Source organism: Ixodes scapularis, unplaced genomic scaffold (genome assembly GCF_016920785.2).
Source record: "Ixodes scapularis isolate PalLabHiFi unplaced genomic scaffold, ASM1692078v2 PGA_scaffold4__175_contigs__length_147842914, whole genome shotgun sequence".
In the NCBI taxonomy this organism is placed as follows: domain Eukaryota; kingdom Metazoa; phylum Arthropoda; class Arachnida; order Ixodida; family Ixodidae; genus Ixodes; species Ixodes scapularis.
In genome coordinates, this window is record NW_024609879.1 from 30632837 (window position 1) to 30651970 (window position 19134).

Sequence of the window (19134 nt, forward strand, 5' to 3'; positions counted from 1 at the left end):
CACACATGACGTCACGAAGGTCCCGCGGTGCATTATGGGACATTTCCCATAATGCACCGCCGACACTGCTCAAGCCCGAAAAGGGCGCCTAAGAGCTTCGCGCTAAAAAAATGTAACTGGTATGGGCAACAAAAATGAACCTACTGTAATGAAGTATAGAGCTTTGCAGAATTATAGCAGCTATAAAGTAGTGAGGAAAATTTGAAAGGGAGTTATACATACTGCGCCGAATCGAACGTTTGTGTGTACAAGAAGTTGATATCCAAGCAAAGTTAGAACTAAAACAACACGGCGTCGGTAGACTGACGTTATGAGTGCATGCGAAAACACCGAACCAAAAGGTACGGGGGGTAATGGATAGTAATCTTTTGAAAGAAGGGAAGCTGGTAGTAAGATAGCAACTGAAACGATATTAAGAAAGTTCGAATTCGAAGTAATGTTTATTAAACATAAATTACAAGAAATCCGAAAAGAAATGTCTTCCGGCAACGTAAGCCAAGAGCGACATGAGAACGTTAGTTCCTCGTTGGGAGTCCCCAGCCGGATGCGTCCAGTCTATGAGGCTCGAGGGTCTTTCGTCTTCCTGAAGAGCACTTAGTCTTCCTGAAGAGCGTTGCACTTCCGCAGGTATGGTCTAGTTGGGACGGTCCCATCTTCTTTGCACCTCTGACACCTTGGGTCAGGAGGAGTGGCAAAGGGCTCCAATATTTTGAATTGAGCTAAGCCTACGATGTACTTGAACATGGGCGTGACCGCTACACAGAATCGGACATGCGGAGAAGTATCATCTACTTGCGCGTTAAGGTTCTTCGGGAATCCGGTATTCGTCTCCTTCTTGACCTTCGGAGCTTGCAACAGTATTAGTTGCTGTCCCTTAGACGCCCTACAGATCTCTTTTACAGGGTCGTATTTGCAGGGTGACGCCCGCTTTGATTTGCGGGACAGCACGAAGCCATGGGACGGAGACGTGAGGATACGCATCCCTCACTGAGCCGGCTCATGAACCGTCGAGTTGCCCGTGTTGTCTTCGTGCACGGGAACCCCCCATATTATGCTAACCCTCATACTAAATTTCATGTAAGATACTACTGGCAACTCCTGCGGAGCGCGGACGACATGTGATCACAGCGCCCCTGGCGAGCCCGGAGTCCCCGCTAGCAGACCAATTCTCCACAAGGCATTGGTTTTGCCTATCTCCGTGCATGGTGATCAATGAAAAAAAAAATTGGCACGGGTATTCGCTGCTTTGAATGTTAAAAAAAAGGTGCCACCTCGTGAGTAAAGGACCTTTTCTTCTCGTGGAAAAGATGCTACAGCTTCTAGGGTGCATTTTTCGGCTCTTCTGAAGAAAACGCTCGGTCAAAACTTTCGTTTCTGGCAAAATAGCAATTTACCTTCGCCCTGTGTTTTGAAAAAGCGCAACGTAAAAAAAAAAAAGAAATCAGAACATAGCTACGTTTAAACTTTACTTTTCTTATGAATCAATTCGTTTTGTTGTTGCAATTCTAATTTCTCATGAATGACTGTTTCGTCGAATAGGCAAGCTTGCTAACTTCGATCGTCCCCGGATCAAGAAGCAAAACGCAATTTCGAACCGCGTTCGTTACTGCGATGTCAGTATGCTCTGGAAGAAGTTGATTGTGCACATGCAAATCTGACGCTATTTGGAAACCTAATATAAGCGGAGATAGAAAAAAAAAAAAAAAAAAAAAGCAGCCGTTGAACGTCCTGCATTTTCTTCTATTTTTGGAAGTCTACTTTATTTTTATTTTTTTTGTTTAAGGTTCCGCTGTGCCGCCGCGGTCTTTATTCCTCCTGTGTTTATGTTTTTTGTTTGCTTTCTCCTTTCTGGTGTTTACTTGACGTTCATCGCGTATTTTGCTTTGCATTGTTTGGCTTAGTTTTTACTTTTTTACTTTCCTTCGTCGCTTACTACCACCGGTTCGTCTGCTACGCTATGCCCGGACATCTAGAGGGCCGTCTGCAACTTTGTTGTTGTTGTTTTTCTTTGTTTTTCCACTGTCGTCTGTGATAACCTCCTATGTTCGGCTTTGATTGAGTTTCTCATCCAAAATCTTCTTTTGTAATTTTTGATGCTTAATAAATATAATAAAAAGTGTAAGGTCGTTATAGATTTCTATGCCGATTTTATTTGAGCACGAAGTCGCGTCTGCTATGGGTCATCGTTGGTTTGATCAACCGGCCGCCTTCAGGCATACAGCAGCGCATACTTGGAAATGGCAGACATGCTATGGGCTGCATACCACTGCAAAAACAAGTTGTGATGTGGTGGTAATCCTTCTTCCGCTTCCCGAAGACCGATCAAACGTGAGTCATTAAGTCACTTCAAACTAAACTGGAAGAGCTATCACGATTCCCCCGGTGGCAGTTCCCCCGTCCCAAATGCCCCGTGCCATTTCCCCCGAGTGTCAAAATCCCCGTTGTCAAATTCCCCGTCTTGCCTCCCCCGAGCGCCAGCACCCCCGTATCCAATTCCCCCATGTTGCAACTTTTGTGTGCCTCTCTATCCAGTGGCAATCAGTTGATCGAACGACGTTTCATCGACATATCGTTTCATCAAAAGTTTGTTACACCAACTGCTCGGATTAGCTTCCTTTTGTAATAAGTCGCCTGTGTCTGTCGCCGCGAGGCGGTGTGGACGGGTGGTCCGCCTGGATTAACATGGGTCCCTGTGATGCACGTGCGACGAAGCTAGTTTTAGAGCGCAGCTCTTAGGGGCCCGTTTCCGGCTTGAGCGGCGTCGCCGTCGGCGTCGGCGTCGCCGTCGCCGTCGCCGTCGGCGTCGGCGTAACCGCGCGGTGCATCATGGGAAATGTCCCATAATGCACCGCGCGAGCCCACCACCAAGGTCACGTGACCTCGTGGGGGGTCACGTGACCCCCCGAAGTCACGTGGCCCCCTCCTCGAGGTCACGTGACCCCCGCCGATGTCGCGTGACCCCCCGATGACGTCATCGTCACTGATGACGTCACCGGCATCCACATCGTCATCGTCATCATCACTGATGACGTCACCGGCATCCACATCGTCATCGTCATCATCACTGATGACGTCACCGGCATCCACATCGTCATCGTCATCACTGATGACGTCACCGGCATCCGCATCGTCATCGTCATCATCACTGATGACGTCACCGGCATCCACATCGTCATCGTCATCATCACTGATGACGTCACCGGCATCCACATCGTCATCGTCATCATCACTGATGACGTCACCGGCATCCGCATCGTCATCGTCATCATCACTGATGACGTCACCGGCATCCACATCGTCATCGTCATCATCACTGATGACGTCACCGGCATCCACATCGTCATCGTCATCATCACTGATGACGTCACCGGCATCCACATCGTCATCGTCATCATCACTGATGACGTCACCGACATCCGCATTGTCATCGTCATCATCACTGATGACGTCATCAGTGACGTCACTGATGTCGTCACCGGCATCCGCATCGTCATCGTCATCATCACTGATGACGTCATCAGCGACGTCACTGATGACGTCACCGACATTCGCATCGTCATCGTCATCATCAATGGTGAAGTCATCAGTGACGTCACTAATGACGTCATCGGTACCCGCATCGTCATCGTCACTGATGACGTCATCAGTGACGTCAGTGATGACATCATCGGCATTGGGGGTCACGTGACCCCCAAGGTAACGTGACCCCCCCCTGGTTAGTTTAACCCCCCCCCAGTGCCCTTCCCTCCTCCTCCTCAAGAGCTGCGCTCTAATTCGGCGTTACAGGGAGTTGTAAGCGGCTTTCATTTTTTTTTACACGAAACATGGTGCCGATGAAACGAGTGTCACTGAAACGATACGGACGCCCGTTGATCACCTCCGATGTTCTTTGAAACCAACGCACACTGTTATTCCGTGATCCTGTGTCAGTTCAGTGATTGACAATATTGCAAATTATGGGAGATTTATTAACATGTTAATGTATACAGTTTTGTTGAAGCAATGTCCACTACTTAGATACCGCAATATCGCTGCACCAGCCTCAGGAACTCTTGAATGTTGAGCTCTCCATTGGACAGACGCTGCTCGAGCTTCCTGATGGCTTCGTCCTTCATCTCCCACTTCTTTTGTCGCTTTCGGGCTTGGCCGCCGTTGGATACCTGGAGGAGGGTGACTCTGCTAGTGGCCTCGTCCCGCTTGATGTGCTCCACGAAAGTGTAGACATTGGGGTGCGCTTTCCCGATGGCGTTGTTAATTTTTCTGTAAATAAAAAGCACAAGGATTACAACTCCTGGTAAATAAGCATTCTGATTTTTTATAGCAAATTTATACCATACTGAAAAATGAACTGACCGGTGCCAGGCCTCCTCTAGGTTGTTTGTCCGGGCTCCGCTGTTTTGGTGGTGGTTCCACTGCTGGGTGTCGTAGTTTCCTAAGAGCCAAGTATCCTCGAAGTACAGGATAAATTGTGGGACTCCAAGGGCTGGTGGTGCAGTTGCCTTCAAACCCCGCCAAGCAATACGTACGAACGCTGGCGGGACAAAGGCCAAATTGATTGTCTGGCGTACAGACATCGTTACCGAAGAATCTTCCTGGTAAGCCTTGGCAAGTCCGAGTTCTTGAACCTTCCTCCAGATTGCTTGAGCGAAGTTAAAATGGCAACCCTGGTGCAGGATTCCAGGAAAAACGAAAAGAAAAGCCTGGATAAGGGCCAGTTCAAAGTCCGTACGGACAACGCTGAGTGACAGAGGTGCACGAAGAGCGTCCAACGCCGTCTTGAAGTTCGTGAAGGCCGACACATATACTTTTCGAGACTTCCCAGGTAGAAGAAAGTAGGCGATATTGAAGCTCAAACCCTCTTTGACGGCGCTTATTGTGACTAGTTGATAAAACAATGACGGGCAGGAGAAAAACGTGAAATCGATGAACACTTCAACCATTTCCGAAAAATGAAAAAGCAGCTCCTGCGTGCAAAAGCAAAGAACACGGCCTGCACGTATGCTGACGTCGAACAGCAGGAAGTCTCGCTTGTCGAGTGTCTCCGTATGTAGTCTTCCAAGGTTAATCTCGGCCATGTCCCTTGGTAGGCTCGGTTGCTGCTTTCTCTTCTCCCTGTACATGGTGCTCCTCACGCTCTCAAAAGTCGGCAGCTCAGCCATCACCGTGTCGTCAACCTAGAACAAATTGGTCCCGTCACAAACAAGGTTCAATCGCGGACACCATGAACACGTATACGCGTGTAATAAAACATAGTATGTAAAGACGAGACAATGTTTTTGCTTACTTGACCCACAAGGCTAAAGATCTCTCTGCTGTACACTTGCGGTGCTGGCAAATGCGGCTCCAACCTAACCCTTTGCTTCAGTGCATTCTTCAGTCGCGCTTCCCGAAGTTGGCTGCTATCAGGTGGATGGTTGTGCTCTGAAACACATAGACGGGATGATAATAAAACGCCGCAGCAGATTTTAGCCTCATTCATTCAGTGCCCTTCAAGCTGAACAGCAATACGAGAGTTTGCGAAAGTAAAAAAGGAAAGTCATTAGCTCACCTTGTGTTGTCTTGACGAATTTTCCGTGCTTCGTGAGAACTGCTGCTTTGCAGTTATTTGTCCAGTATTTAGCACATCTCCAGGCAGTTTTCTCATCTTGGTTCTTCCGCTGAAAGCAATACTTAAATCCGACTAGTACTAAGGCCTCCTTCCTTTTTTCCGTTTTTAAATATTCGACCTCCATCTCCTGCTTCTCAACCTCGTCTGGGAAGCCTCCAATGTTGAAAGTTCCTTAAATAGAACTCACCTGTTAGCGTTCGAGGTTTCTTTGTTCTTGTTGACCCTCGGTATGCAGTTTTTCTTTCGTCCCGTAACGAGAATCGGGGGCAGAGGACGGGGGGAACTGATAAGGGGATGGGGGCACGGGGTTTTTGGAACCCGGGGGAAATGAAGTCGGGGGAGAAAAACGCGGGCAATTTGCAGCGGGGATATCGACACGGGGGAATCGGGATTGGGTGATTTCGTGCACCACCCCAACAGGTGATTATGAACACTCCACGGTGACCGCTGAGAACTTCACGGACAACATACCAAATGCACTACTGAACACCCAGTCCTATGCTTGTCGGTTGCGCAGAGGGAGTCGTGTACGTGATTCAGTTTTCATGCGGTAAAGAGTACATCGGGCAAAAAGGCAGATGCCTAAATGATAGGATATGAGAGCGCAATTTGAATGTTAATAACCACCGTGACGGTCATCTTTCAGTTCATTGTCACGATTGTGGGTGCAGCCCCTTGTTTAACATGTGCGCGATTCTAGCCAGACACAAGGATAGGACGGTCAGGGAAATAATAGAAGCAGACTTGATAAAACAGTCTGGAGCACAATGTGTCAGCGTTGCCTCCATTGACCTGTTAGACAAAGAGATAGCGTTTTCGCGAGCGACGGTGAGGCCTGGGTTTGGCTGAGCTGAAGCGGTTCGAGTGTATATATGTCCCCCCCCCCCCCTTTTTTTTCTTAAATAATCAGTTGAAGTAGAGCTCCGTGTTGTCGAGTCTCCCTTTTGTCCTCGTCCGAAGCGCTATCATGACGTCAAAATTTCCATGGTTCCTTAGAAAATGAAAAGCTCTGGCGATATACTCAGAGACCCAAGCTAAATTAAAACAATTTTTTGTGGGTATTCATGCTCCAGGCACTTCTTTGTATCTCCTTTAAACTCCACCTAAAGATATCACCGACAGGCTCATCCTTTTTTTTGTTGTTGAACCAAAAACGTTTTTCGGTTTGTGGGCGTGAGAACGATGCATCGTCTGACTGAGAAATGATAGTCAGGCTGAAACCACCGCGTACTCCTACGAATCTGCTGATCTTCAAGACAACGGCAATCAAAATGGTCCACTGCGCTCTTTCCACTCGAGCTTATCCCCCTCTCGGAACTTGAACTTCAAGTCATATACCACAACGTTCGTAATAATGATATCAGGGATCATTGCTGCATGAGGTTCAGAATAACGTTCCAACCGAATTGAACCTCAACCTTCGTCTCCATCATCTGACCAAGGTGGTACATAAAAAATACTGCGTACTCGGACAATCTCGTCTCGAGGATTTTTTTTTTTTTTTGTGTTCACGAGACGAATAAACATGTTTTTTATATGACACGTTTTATAGCTCTTAAAATTCTCTGCGACGATTTTGCGTCGCTTGTACTAGTAAAATAGCTTATAAAATAATGTTTTCCTTGAAATTGACACCGAATCTTTTGAAGTTTATGAACGCTCCACTGCAATTTCGCAGCTTCTTGATAGTTTCGTCCAGCTCTGTTTCCGTGACGTGATACCAGACCTGAATGTCGGTCAAGGTAACTTGTGAACCCTTGTTCATCTGGAGTTACACTTGTGCATCTTTACTTTGAGATTCCAGAAACCTGTCATCTCGGTCGAAAGTGGACAGGACCCTCAATATTACTTCTACGGTGTACCATTTCTTTCAATCTTGATCGGACACTTGGAAGACTCTTTTATTTCTGCACATCTGGGCGATGCAACATTTTGTTCCTCATATTATGCCATTTTAAACTGGAAATAGTATTTTTAATCGGCGTGACCGGAAACAACTATCGCTTCCGCCAACGGCTCAAATAGATCCCAGAGGAACCAACCAACACCAACGCTGCCCACTTTATGACGCCGCCGCGTCTGTGTCTCTTGGTATGACAACGATTCGATCAAGAGGGACATAACTTCGTTTGAGGGAGCGGTGAACAAACCGCGTCCTCTTTGGAGAATAACATGACGGACTAGTGCTGTAGTCGTCATTAAGAGAGATGCGAGACTGCTCCGAATTTTCGTACTTTCTTTTATACTTCACTTGCGTCCTTTTGCGATCTTTCGGTAGTAAAGCGGGTTATAATTTGGATGACGCGCGTAATTCCCGTACTCAAATGGTTCACCGGAACCATGACTTTGGGCAGGCCTGCAAATATGCTGCGAACAAAAAGTTGCATGATTGAAAATAAAATATCAAGCAAAATCTATGAACTTGAAGAAATATAAAAACAGCTACCAATTAATTCATGTCAACAATCGTTTTGGAAGCGGAATTTAGAAACGTAATTACGATCTTTGTGTGCAATTGTCAAATTAACGATTGCACGCATCGTAAATTTCAAAATAAACGATCCATGGAGGTTTATATCTCTAAAAATATCCTGCAGTTTGAACGAAGAAATAACGTAGAATCGAAGGAATTAAGAAACGTTTTATTACACAAACATCCCCAGCATTCCGGGACATGCTCCCCTTGCGCCCGCTCTTGACTGTTCTTAATAAAACGCAGTAAAATGTTTATTTCAGCGAAACTATTGCATAAATTCTTAAACTTCCCGGGATATCTATAGAGGGCACTAATACACTATTATCTAGTCCCTAGTTTAACGTCAGGTTGGCATACTTTTTTAATTTCTGGGCTTGACTTTTTTTTTCGTTGAGTTCTAGGGCCGTTTCGACATAATTCGAATTTCTTACTGAAATGACGAATCGCAATCTTCCCGAGAAATATATTAGCTGCCGACTCATCGCATATGCCGCAGTTAAAATGTTGGTATTTTAATGAACACTTTTTGTTCCTCGTGACTTTCCGTATTGGGCCTGCATTTCGTCCTGTAATGTTAGCACATCGCCGTGCACCAAACAGCTTGCGGCCAAGCTACATTTACATAGGCTATTCGCAAAAAAAGATTTGTACGATACATTTGTGGGCAGCGTATAGACCTATTGCTAAATCACCCAAGCACCAAGGCGAATGCAGGGAATGGTGTTCCACGCGCCGCAGGCGCACGCCTTCCCTGTAGGAAATATTCAAGGCAAACAGAAAAAAAAAAAGCGTTGATGAACGCGCGTTTAAGAAGCCAGTTGTTTTAGGCTTTCGCTTTAAAACAACTACTGCTGTAGACGCCAGCACGTGCGGCTTGTGGAAAACCATTCCCTGCATTCTCCTTGATTCTTGGGTAATTTAGGAATAGGTCTGTTGACTAAGAATGTGAAGGTTATAATATGACTATAGAAAAATTTGATGTTTACCATCAAAATGTGTCCCTGGATTTCCAAATATAAGCAACTGTTATATAGGGTCAGAAACAGGGACTCAAACTGCAACCGAAATCGAAATCAAAAGCCGCTTAGGAACATTTTTCCAGTAACGGTAAACGTAACTAAACCGTTATTTGAAAGTCGTTAAAACTATAACCGTAACAGTAATGCTAGTTTAGCGAAATTGCTAGCAAATTCGTTCTTCTTCTACCAAAATCTGGCAGTTACGCTGGTGGAGAGAGGTCGAAGTGTTACGCAGTACACTTTGTTTGACAAATTACCCAAGCACCACGGGGGATGCTCGGAACATGGATACGGGTGCCACACACACACGCCATGTTGCCTGGAGGAACGCTCCATTTCCTTCAAATTTTCTTTAGAAAAGTTACTCTTGCACACGCCAGCGCGTGTAACTACTTTTGACGCATGCACACGCTCCTTGGTGCTTACGTAATTTAGAAAAATATCTATGGACGCTTTGCACACGCGCCAGATTACGGCCGTCATTGCTGACATTCTCTTGTCTAACCAGATCCAATAAAGTGATCTTTGACTAGCTTCTACAAAGGCCAGTGATCGAAAGGACACAGTAGAATCTAAAAGTGCAATAACCTACCCTGTTGTGCTCATTGTGAAGTAAGTGAACAACACAAAAAGAAACCAAAAGTTGAAGGTCGCTTACGACTGGGCCCGTGCACAGCTGCTGAAAGCGTGTTCATACCGTTCGAGAAAAGCGCTTCTGGTCAGTGTCATTTTCACGTTCGTAAATGTGCCGCGTACTTTGCTCGCCTTTCAAAGCGGCTAACATGCGCGTGCTGGGCTGTGGCCAGTGGCGTGATAACTTGTTTTTGAGTAGGGCGGCAAGCTAGACACCCCCCCCCCCCCCCCCCCGGGGGCGGTGGGTGGTGCCCTTGATATCCCATGGGCGCCGCCAGCCAGTGCTTGTTTTGCCCAGTTGCGGCTGCTTCAGTGGGGGGGGGGGGTGCAAATTTTTGTAACGTGAGGACGAAATTTGTCACGTGAGGAGCAAAGCATCCAAGGCGTACAGGAAAGCCGGCGCTACGACCACCCGCCGAGGCTGAACGCGCAGCTCTGCTACCGTAGGTGGCTTAAATACAGGAACTCTATTCTATCCTAGTGGTAATTGATTAAAATCGCTCATAGCAGAAGGTTAATTCTTTCAGCTTTTATATGTAATTCTCTGAGGGTATGTTTCTGTGGAAACGAATTATGCTTTTTGAATCTCCTAGAAGCTACTCGCGACTGGTCTTTTTCCCCTTCATCAAAACGCTTGCACCATGGTGTATTTATACGTAAAGGAACTGTATTATTGTATAGACAGTAACATACTATAGACCATTTCCTAAATTACCAATGTGCCAAGAAGCTTTCGCGTGCTAGCGTTTACAAAATAAATTTCCAGAGCAAAAAAAAAAAAGAAGGAAAACTGCACGCTCGTTTTTTAACGCCTTATTTTGGTTACCTGCGTACTTCAAATACTGTATGCAGATGAGAACGCGCGTGCGTACTCGCAGTACCAGTATTCTGCTCGATATGGGTAGGCTGGAAAATGAAAAATGGAAGCGTAAAAAAGCCCCTTCTTGGAAATGTCCTTATTTAACTGAGTGAGGAACATTCTGGAACTTAATTTGGTCATTTTCAAAGTTCGGGCCGGTATCTGATTGCTAAAACTTTTGAACTGTTTTAAGGTGAGCTGCAGTAAATATTAATAGCAAGTCTGATTTAGCAAAACAGCGCAAGCTCCCTGGCTTCCGCAGTGCTTTGGTTACACGTGCCTACGCGTTCACACTGGTGTTAGCTAAAGTCACTGGATGCTGGAAAAGTAGCGTCATTGCCTTCCCTACCAGCTAGCCGGACACCAAACGGACACTAACCTACAGACGACCCAAACATAGGTCTGCGTTGCCACGGTCTGCGTTGCCATGGAAATCGCCATCTTGGTCCATTAAAATCTTCGAAGCTTCCAGGGAGTCGTTCTAAACCAGTCGCCCCAAGATTACTATGGAGCATCATCGTACTGGAGGCGTTCCTCGCCAATAAAAGTGTCTTTGGCACTTTGTATGCAATCAACTTATTATTCATGCCCATCTCCATGGATCTCTTACAATTATATTGTTCTTCTTGCGTATTTAAATACAGTAAACTTATTTTTCAGTGCCTCCAAGCACCGACACAGCATCTGGTGGTGGTACGAAGGTGTACGCTTGTTTCACCGGTGTGTGGTTAGCAAAATCTCGTTATACAAAAAAACACTCCATAAAGCTACCCGTCACCAGCGAATCTAGATAGGCTCAGCAAGAGCGTAGGGGTCAAAAAGAAATTGCTCACTTTACGGACCAAGATGGCGACCACACGGGGAGCTTGGCGTTACTTTCCCAGGGTCCAGTGACTTTAGTGTTAGCAAGGGCGGGAAGCTCGAGCTGAAGGCGGAGCTTCTAGTCTCAGCTTAAAGGCCGGTTCTCACATACTTCATGCACAGCTTGAAGTCCGGTTTTCACATACATCACACACAGCGCTGTTGCAAAAGCGATGCAACAGCGAAGCGCTGTTGCAGCGCTGTTCACGTGGCATTAGCTACTTATCGTCTGCCATGAGCACCAGTTTTGACGGTACAATACAAAGCTGGTGAGCGCTCCCGTCAGCACGATCTTAGCAAAATTCGTGTGTTGAGGGCCACTCGCTCACCAAAGCATCAAAGTATAGCGGATCGGCCTAAACGCTCTGCTTTGGATCGACTGCGAGAGTGCGCTTGTAACGGCGGAAGGTGCTACCGCGCTACTTTCCCAATTAGAGAACGACAAGTAGCAGTAAAAGACGTAGGCAGTTTTATTATACTCTTCAAACATATGACTTCTGAAATAATATTTTTACAAAAAAAATATAATTAAAACGGCGGTTATCACACAGAGCTTTGCATGAGTCAACGGAGCAGAGGCGGAGGAGCCAGAGAACTTCAAGCGAAGGCGGCGGTGGCGCCATCTACTAACATCCACACAAAGATTAACCTCTCCGACCAGCATCTGGACACACTACCCCTCTGTAGTTCACTGTATCGGCGTCCTACACCGGCAGCAGCCGATATATTAAAGACTAATTCATGCTTTACGGGTTCGTCAGCACACCTTCGCCCGTGGCGGAGGGGTACCGCGTCGGGCTGCGGAAGGAAAGGTCGCTGGTCGACGCCTACCAGAAGACAGAAAAAAAAATAAAAACAATTATGTGTGTGTGTTTTTTGTATTTTTATTATATCTATGACGGTGGTGGTGGTAAAAGCTTTAATGGAGTCTACAACGCCTGCGATGCGCCTTCGCTAACTACCGCCCCGGTCCAAAAGGGTTCTGGTGGAGCTCGATACTAAATAATGCGGGTTCTTCTACCTTTCGCGTCGCCGGTTTTAGTACCTTTCGTGACTCGACGTGTTTTCGCTCAAGAACTTTGAAAGGTCGACTGAACGATAACACATATAAGGCTTTCCCCATAAAGGGACCAAGAAATGATTTTAAAATCGAATTTCATCCACCGCACGTCGTAAAAGGTGTGAAAAGAAACACAAAAACACAAAAATAGGGAGCCAAAAAAAATTATTTGCTATAGAACTTTTAAAAGAATACTGGACTCTTTTGCGCCTTCTTTCCTTCGACAGCTCGCTGCCTTTTCACTTCGATGATCCGCGGAAACGGAGCACGTCAGCCGAATCCACATCTCCTATTGGGTAAGAGCCTCCCTCACCAGCACCGCGATCGTAAACAATAAATAGCCGGCGAATGTTTCCTAAAAGTATTGTTAAATAACATTCAGATCCACATTTTGTAGCATAATTAGAGATGTGTGGCGAAAATTGACAAATTTAATAATGCTGAAAGCCAAGCGCCATCTATCGTGTGGTAAACGAAGCAACTACTGCGCGTGCGCAGTAGGGCAGGGCCGACTTCAGTTACTTGGGTCGCTTGGGACGCGACGACCGACGAACGGTTATTTCCTTCGATTTCCTTCCTTTCCAAACTCTGACTGACTGAACGTTTATTTTTCTACGTAATCTTCTCTCGCGTGCCGACTTCAAGAAGCAAGAAAAAAAGTACTTAAAACTGACCACGACGAACAAGAACGCTGGATCCACAAACACCCGAGAAAAGCGACAACGGCCACGAATCCACCGACCCCGACGAAGCGAGCTGCTCAGAATATAGGCCTAGCAGGCACTCCGACTCAGCGTAGCGTTGCTTCGTCGCAAAACCGTCTGCCTACGACCGGTTGGCGTGCTGAATGAAATATTCCCGCGCTACCCTTGTGGACCCTTCCCTTCTTATATTTTGGTAGCTGACCTCAATTTTAGATTAAGAGGTGAGGTCAATCTCTTCTCCTTGTTTTCCGAGGCAGTGTTGACGAACACTCGTCGAAAAGGGACTCTCGTCGATTCTATCTTCTTGTTTTGTGAGATATAGAGCTGAAATAAACCCCGTATGGATTACCTTCGTAACACGGTATGTACACTTTGTTATTGGTATGCCGTTTTTATTCTGACAGACTGCACGTCACTGTCGAGCTATAACAGTTCGTGGGAGGTATACGTGCAATGCCGGTCCAACCTTTCTTTGTCGAGTGTCGCGTCAGTATCGAGTTGCAATCGTAAAAGATCGGTCCCGAAGCGCTTACCGACAGCGCGAATACAGCACATCCATCAAACGCGCGCGTCCGCTCCGAGTGTGAACAGGTATTTACGTGGCTCTTGCTGACACTCGCAGTTCAAGCGTATCATTTTTAACGTCAGCTCGCTCCTGCATCTCCGAGGCCGCGAAAAACGCCGCGGCAATTTGTTTCCATCTACGTCGCTTTGCAAACGACTGACACGGGCCGCATTTTACCAACAATGACAGTTGGGTTGACTTCAGCAGTCTTCACCGGAAGACTCGCTGCACTTCCCAACAGGCATACCGGCGTATGGGACTAGTCCCATGCTGTCGCTGTAGCGCAACATATCTTATTAAATTTCGCTCAGTTGCGATGCGGCGATGAGAGGCGCCGATTGGGAAAATACGTCGGTGACATCAGCGCAGTTAAACCTACCAGCGCACCCCAACCCGTCGCCTCTAACGCTCCCATTCTCCTACTGCCGAGAAAACTTCCGGTTCCGAAAACAGCGTACTTCACGGCTTGTTTTGCGGTCAGTTGGAGAGAAAGAAAAAGTCGATATTTCTTTAATTTTTTGTGTAGAAGTTAATAAACCGAGACGAAAACGGATGCCTCTTCGGCATTCAGTGAACATTGACGGTTTAATGTAAAAGTTATGTGGAAAAAGTAAAAAGGTCATTTCATGGTCCCTTTAATAAAAAAAAAGATCACTTCAACCCATTGACCACGCGGCTGCGGCCCATCATATATCATACGCGAGATTCAACGACAGCTTTTTTTTTTCACAACATAGCCTCAAATCGCCTATTTTGTACCGTGCAAAGTTGCGGAGCCTCCTCGTCTTTGGCCTGCTTATTCAGCGAAGCGGTGGCGCATTCCCCCGACTATTTAACCTTCGAGCGAAGTAAATCAAAGCAATGGCCGCGCGGTCTGTTTGGAAGCCGAAGTTAATTGCCGCCGCGACCGTCCGATGCGCACTACAACGGTCGCGGGGCTTGGGGGTGCGGTGTCGATAAAACTTAGTGTCGACCGAAAGACTCTCGACTTTTCGTTGGTAATGAAAGGCGTGATGAAGCATATGCGAAACGATGGACCACGGTTTCCACGGTGCGTATGATTGATCGCACACGAAGGCGCAGTTGCCGGTGAATCGGGGGCTCAGTGTGCGAAAAGAAATCGCGTGACATATTAGTTGTGTCAGCACCTCGCGAGCTTGCGACTCATCACATGCTAGAAAATATGTTGCGACCCATACATCAAATGTTATTAAACGCCTCTGACGGCGCCGTCAAAATTCCGTGAGCAACAATTAATCAAGCACTTTTGATAAACATTGTGTGCAAAGAAAGTCCCGACGGCTGGGCAATAAGACGCTGTTGATGAACCCCAAGTGAAAAATATAACTTCTGATGGTCTAACAGACCACCTCTGATGGCCCATCAAGAACGTCCAACAGACCAATAGGCGCCGTCAGGAACTTCTGACGGACCATCTAAACGCATCTGATGGTCCATCATACGTTTTAATGGTCCATCAGACTTTCTTGATGGTCCATCAGGAAGCCTGATGGGCCATCAAAGAAGTCTGATGGTCCATCAGGAAAGTCAGATGGTCCGTCAGAAATGGGCTGATGGTTCATCAGACTTTCTTGATGGTCTATCAGACTTCCTTGATGGTCAATCAGGAAGCCTGATGGACCATCAGAAAAGTCTGATGGACCATAAAGAAACTCAGATGGTCCATCAGAAAAGCCTCATGGTCTTTTCGATGGGCTGGTTTACTACAAGAGATTAGAATATTAATGTTTCTTTTCTCCTAATTATCTAATGGGTGTCATAAGATCAATTCGAGTGCCTACATACATATTCCTGAAAGAGGGCACCAGAACTAACAATCAGTACAGAGGCGAGCCGTACAATCTAAATCATCATGTTCTTAAAGGGGTACGAAAACGAAATTCCAGCGCTAATTTTTTTACCTTTAGTGGGTTGCACGTTGCAGAATAACCCCAAAGATACCAGTCTTTCGTTGAAAGGCTCAAGAAAATTAATTGTAAAGCTAATTAAACGTTCTTTCAATGAGAACCTGGTGGATGCATGTGGAGCCTATTTGGGAGGTAATCTAGCAACGTTGGAGAACTTGCTACGTGGTCATGACGTACAAAGTTCCATCGGAGCAGCGCAGCTCTTTGGAATTCAACATTTTCCAACATAGCTTTCCTCAACTCACAAATCGCGCATTGTACCAAACCCTCGCTTGTGTATCCGGACACAGCCATTGCCCTCTTAGAAGATGAGCCCGTCAATCAAAATTTTGACAAAAGTTGCTGTTCCCATTCCGCTCACCCCTAAGCTGACAGCGCTGTGGAAGCTACGTGCTCCTTGGGACAACCACACGCTCGTCACCCCACGGGTACTTATAACGGCTCGGCTGTGACGCGTTGACGCTATTGACACCACCATAACGCTTACAATGCCACCAACGGCAAAGCTCATAACCACGCCATGTTTGCTACGTCACGAATGCGGGGAACCTTTTTTTTTCTTTATTTTTTTTGCTTCGGATATCCCATGACGCATCGCGCTCTCCGTTTGCTTCTCTTCGAGCGCTTGCTCAAGCACGTGCACCGTTTGGAACGAAAATTATAGCCAGTTGTTCAAAATACAAACGTGCAATTATCATTTAGGGTTATTATCCGTCGTGCATGACTCATTTCCGAACGAAATTTGAATATTTAAATTTTCGTTTCTGTACCCCCTCAAGAATGACCGAGTAGTCGAAATGCTCGAATGACCACTTTTGGTGAGATTCATAATACAGAATAGATCGAAATTCGATTTTCACGAATATATTAAAAAAGGTGCCAGTTCGTTTTAGATAGTTTAAGTGGGATGATTTTGTGGACGTACATGTTTAACAGGAAAAACACTAAAATAATACCTGTTAGTTCTTGGAGGTTCCACGTTGGAAACCGGCAATACGCATAGGGAGTTCTATGTGATATGGGCATGCATGCATATCGCGTGTTTGGTCCCAAATCTCTTCTGTGATCCAATACCTTTCTACAAAAGTGAAACTTTTTATGCCATTTTTTAACAGCGAAGGAGGTTATTAAATTGACTATACTTTTTTAGGATTGTTTTATTAATAATTTATTCATTTATTTCACACTTAATGGCCTCGTTCAAGGGAATTACACGTGGGAGACAAATTTCAAAGTTATAATAAAAATTAGCAACCAAACAAATATCTGGTTCTCAGCTAACAGTGCTGCACATGTAGCTCGCTATTGAGCAGGAGCTCTGACCCATTTTTTTCCTCACACCTCGGTGTTTACTCAACACAAGGCCTGTACACATGCCCACAGGACTTATGGGCATGTCCATGTCATCTTCTACAATAGAACGCGAGGCACAGTGTAATGAAAAAAATTCTAACAATCGACCGTGAGGTTAAGTACCGGATCTATACCGAAAGCAATTGTCAAAGAGTGCGAGCTTGACCCACTTAGGCTTTTGTGCTGAACTGGGCACCGTGTGTTGTGTAGTTACCGCCGAGCGCGCGCTACTGGGACTATAGTGGCGGCGCTTTAGTTCCTTCGCTCTTCTTCTTTATCGTCGTGTCATTCTGATAGCACAAGAGGTTCGTTCTAGTTCCACGCTCCATGAAATAAACCTCGGGCCATGGTCCTCCGGTCTACTGTGTCTGTTGCCCCGTCAAGACACGACAACTTGGCGACGAGGAGGCTTCGCTGAACTGCTACGCGGAAGCCGACATGGCAGCGGGGGATCCGGCAGCGACGGGTCAAGTGCCGCAAGTCTTCGGCCGACTGGGACACATCGAGCCCTTCGACGAATCGACGAGCGACTGGCCGTCGTATGAGGAACGACTCACGTCGTTTCTTTTGTTCAACCGAATCGCCGAGGACGACAAGGTACACGCATTTTTGAGCCTCATAGGCCCTAAAACGTACAGTCATCTGAAGTCATTGACCGCACCGGAGTTGCCAGCAAGAAAAACGTTTGATGAGCTAAAGAAGCTTTTGGGGGATCACCTGGCACCGAAGCCATCGGTAATCAGCGATCGCGCAAAGTTTCACAGAAGAATGCAGCTCGAGAACGAATCCGTAGCAGCCTTTGTTGCAGAATTCCGCAAATTGGCGCAAACCTGCGACTTCGAAGCCGCACTTGACCAGTCCTTGAGGGACCGTTTCGTCTGCGGTTTACGCATGGAGGACATTCAGCGTGTGTTGTTCACAGAGGACAACAAGCTAACTTTCCAGAGAGCCGTCGAAAAAGCGCTAGCCATGGAAGCAGCAAAAAAGAACGTCGCTGAAACACATGCGTCAGAACCTAGAGTTTCGGACGTACGCAAGGTGAAGGCCGTCGCGGAGGCGAACGTGACGCAGCGAGACTGCTATCGCTGCGGCTCAGCGAAACATGGAAGCCGGGTATGCCCGCACATTGGGGATATCTGTTTCAAGTGTAACAAGAAGGGGCATGTCCAAAGAGTGTGTCATGCTGACAAAGAAAAGAAATCGAAGTGGACGCCACGTAAGGCGATGAAAAAACTGGTTCCTGTTCAAGACCTAGTTGGCATGAAGGAAATGACCACGTCTGGTATGGAACCAATAAAACTCACAATAAACGTGCAGGAAGTTGCCTTGGAAATGGAACTGGACACAGGAGCAACTGTTTCTGTCATGTCACTGCAACAGTTTCGTCAGATATCTCCTTCAACAAAGATCATGCCGACGACGCTCACGCTGCGCACGTTCAAGGGAAACATCGTTCAGCCCGTCGGAGTTGCTCACGTCGACGTGCAGTACGGACAGCAGAGGACCGAACTTCCCCTCTACATCACAAGAGAAAAGGGACCACCCCTGCTCGGCCGGCAGTGGCTGCAAGCGATCCGATTGCATTGGAACCGGATCTTCGGGATCAACAGCATTGCCAGCTCAGATGTTTTGGCGCTTTCCGAACAACGCACAAAGCTTAGTGCGCTTCTGGACAAGTACCAAAATCTGTTCAATAAAGACCTGGGAACTATTGCTAAAGAAAGGGCAGAGCTGACGCTAAAAGAAGGTCACGTACCGAAATTACTCAAGGCAAGAAACCTGCCGTTTGCCCTACAGCCTGCTGTCGAGGCTGAACTAAAGAAGATGCAAGACATGGGCGTCATAACACCAGTCACAACGAGTGAATATGCGACGCCGGTTGTGCCAGTAGTGAAGAAGGACGGTGGAATAAGGTTGCGCGGCCACTACAAGACCACCCTGAATACTTGCCTTGACACAGACCAGTATCCGCTCCCGAGAGTCGACGACTTGTTCGCAGAGCTTTCAGGAGGCCAGGAATTTTCGAAGATTGATTTAAACCGGGCTTATCACCAGGTGGTGATGGCTG

The 19134-nt window shown here is 46.7% G+C and overlaps 1 protein-coding gene across 1 annotated transcript; it reads right to left on the reverse strand.

Annotated features, from left to right (window-relative positions):
• Window positions 1-3963: 3963 nt before the first annotated feature.
• Window positions 3964-4940, reverse strand: LOC121837728. The gene is made up of 2 exons (XM_042293524.1): window positions 4354-4940; window positions 3964-4260 (listed from the first exon to the last, which is right to left on the reverse strand). Exons 1-2 carry the CDS (start codon window positions 4938-4940, stop codon window positions 4014-4016), a joined length of 834 nt encoding a protein of 277 aa, XP_042149458.1. The 3' UTR covers window positions 3964-4013.
• Between the last annotated feature and the right edge of the window lie 14194 nt (window positions 4941-19134).

Coding starts and splice junctions, on each gene's coding strand:
- LOC121837728 (XM_042293524.1), bottom strand. CDS start 4,940: ATGGTTGAAGTGTTCATCGATTTCACGTTTTTCTCCTGCCCGTCATTG. Junction 4,261..4,353: donor CTAGAGGAGGCCTGGCACCG/GTCAGTTCATTT, acceptor TTTTATTTACAG/AAAAATTAACAACGCCATCG.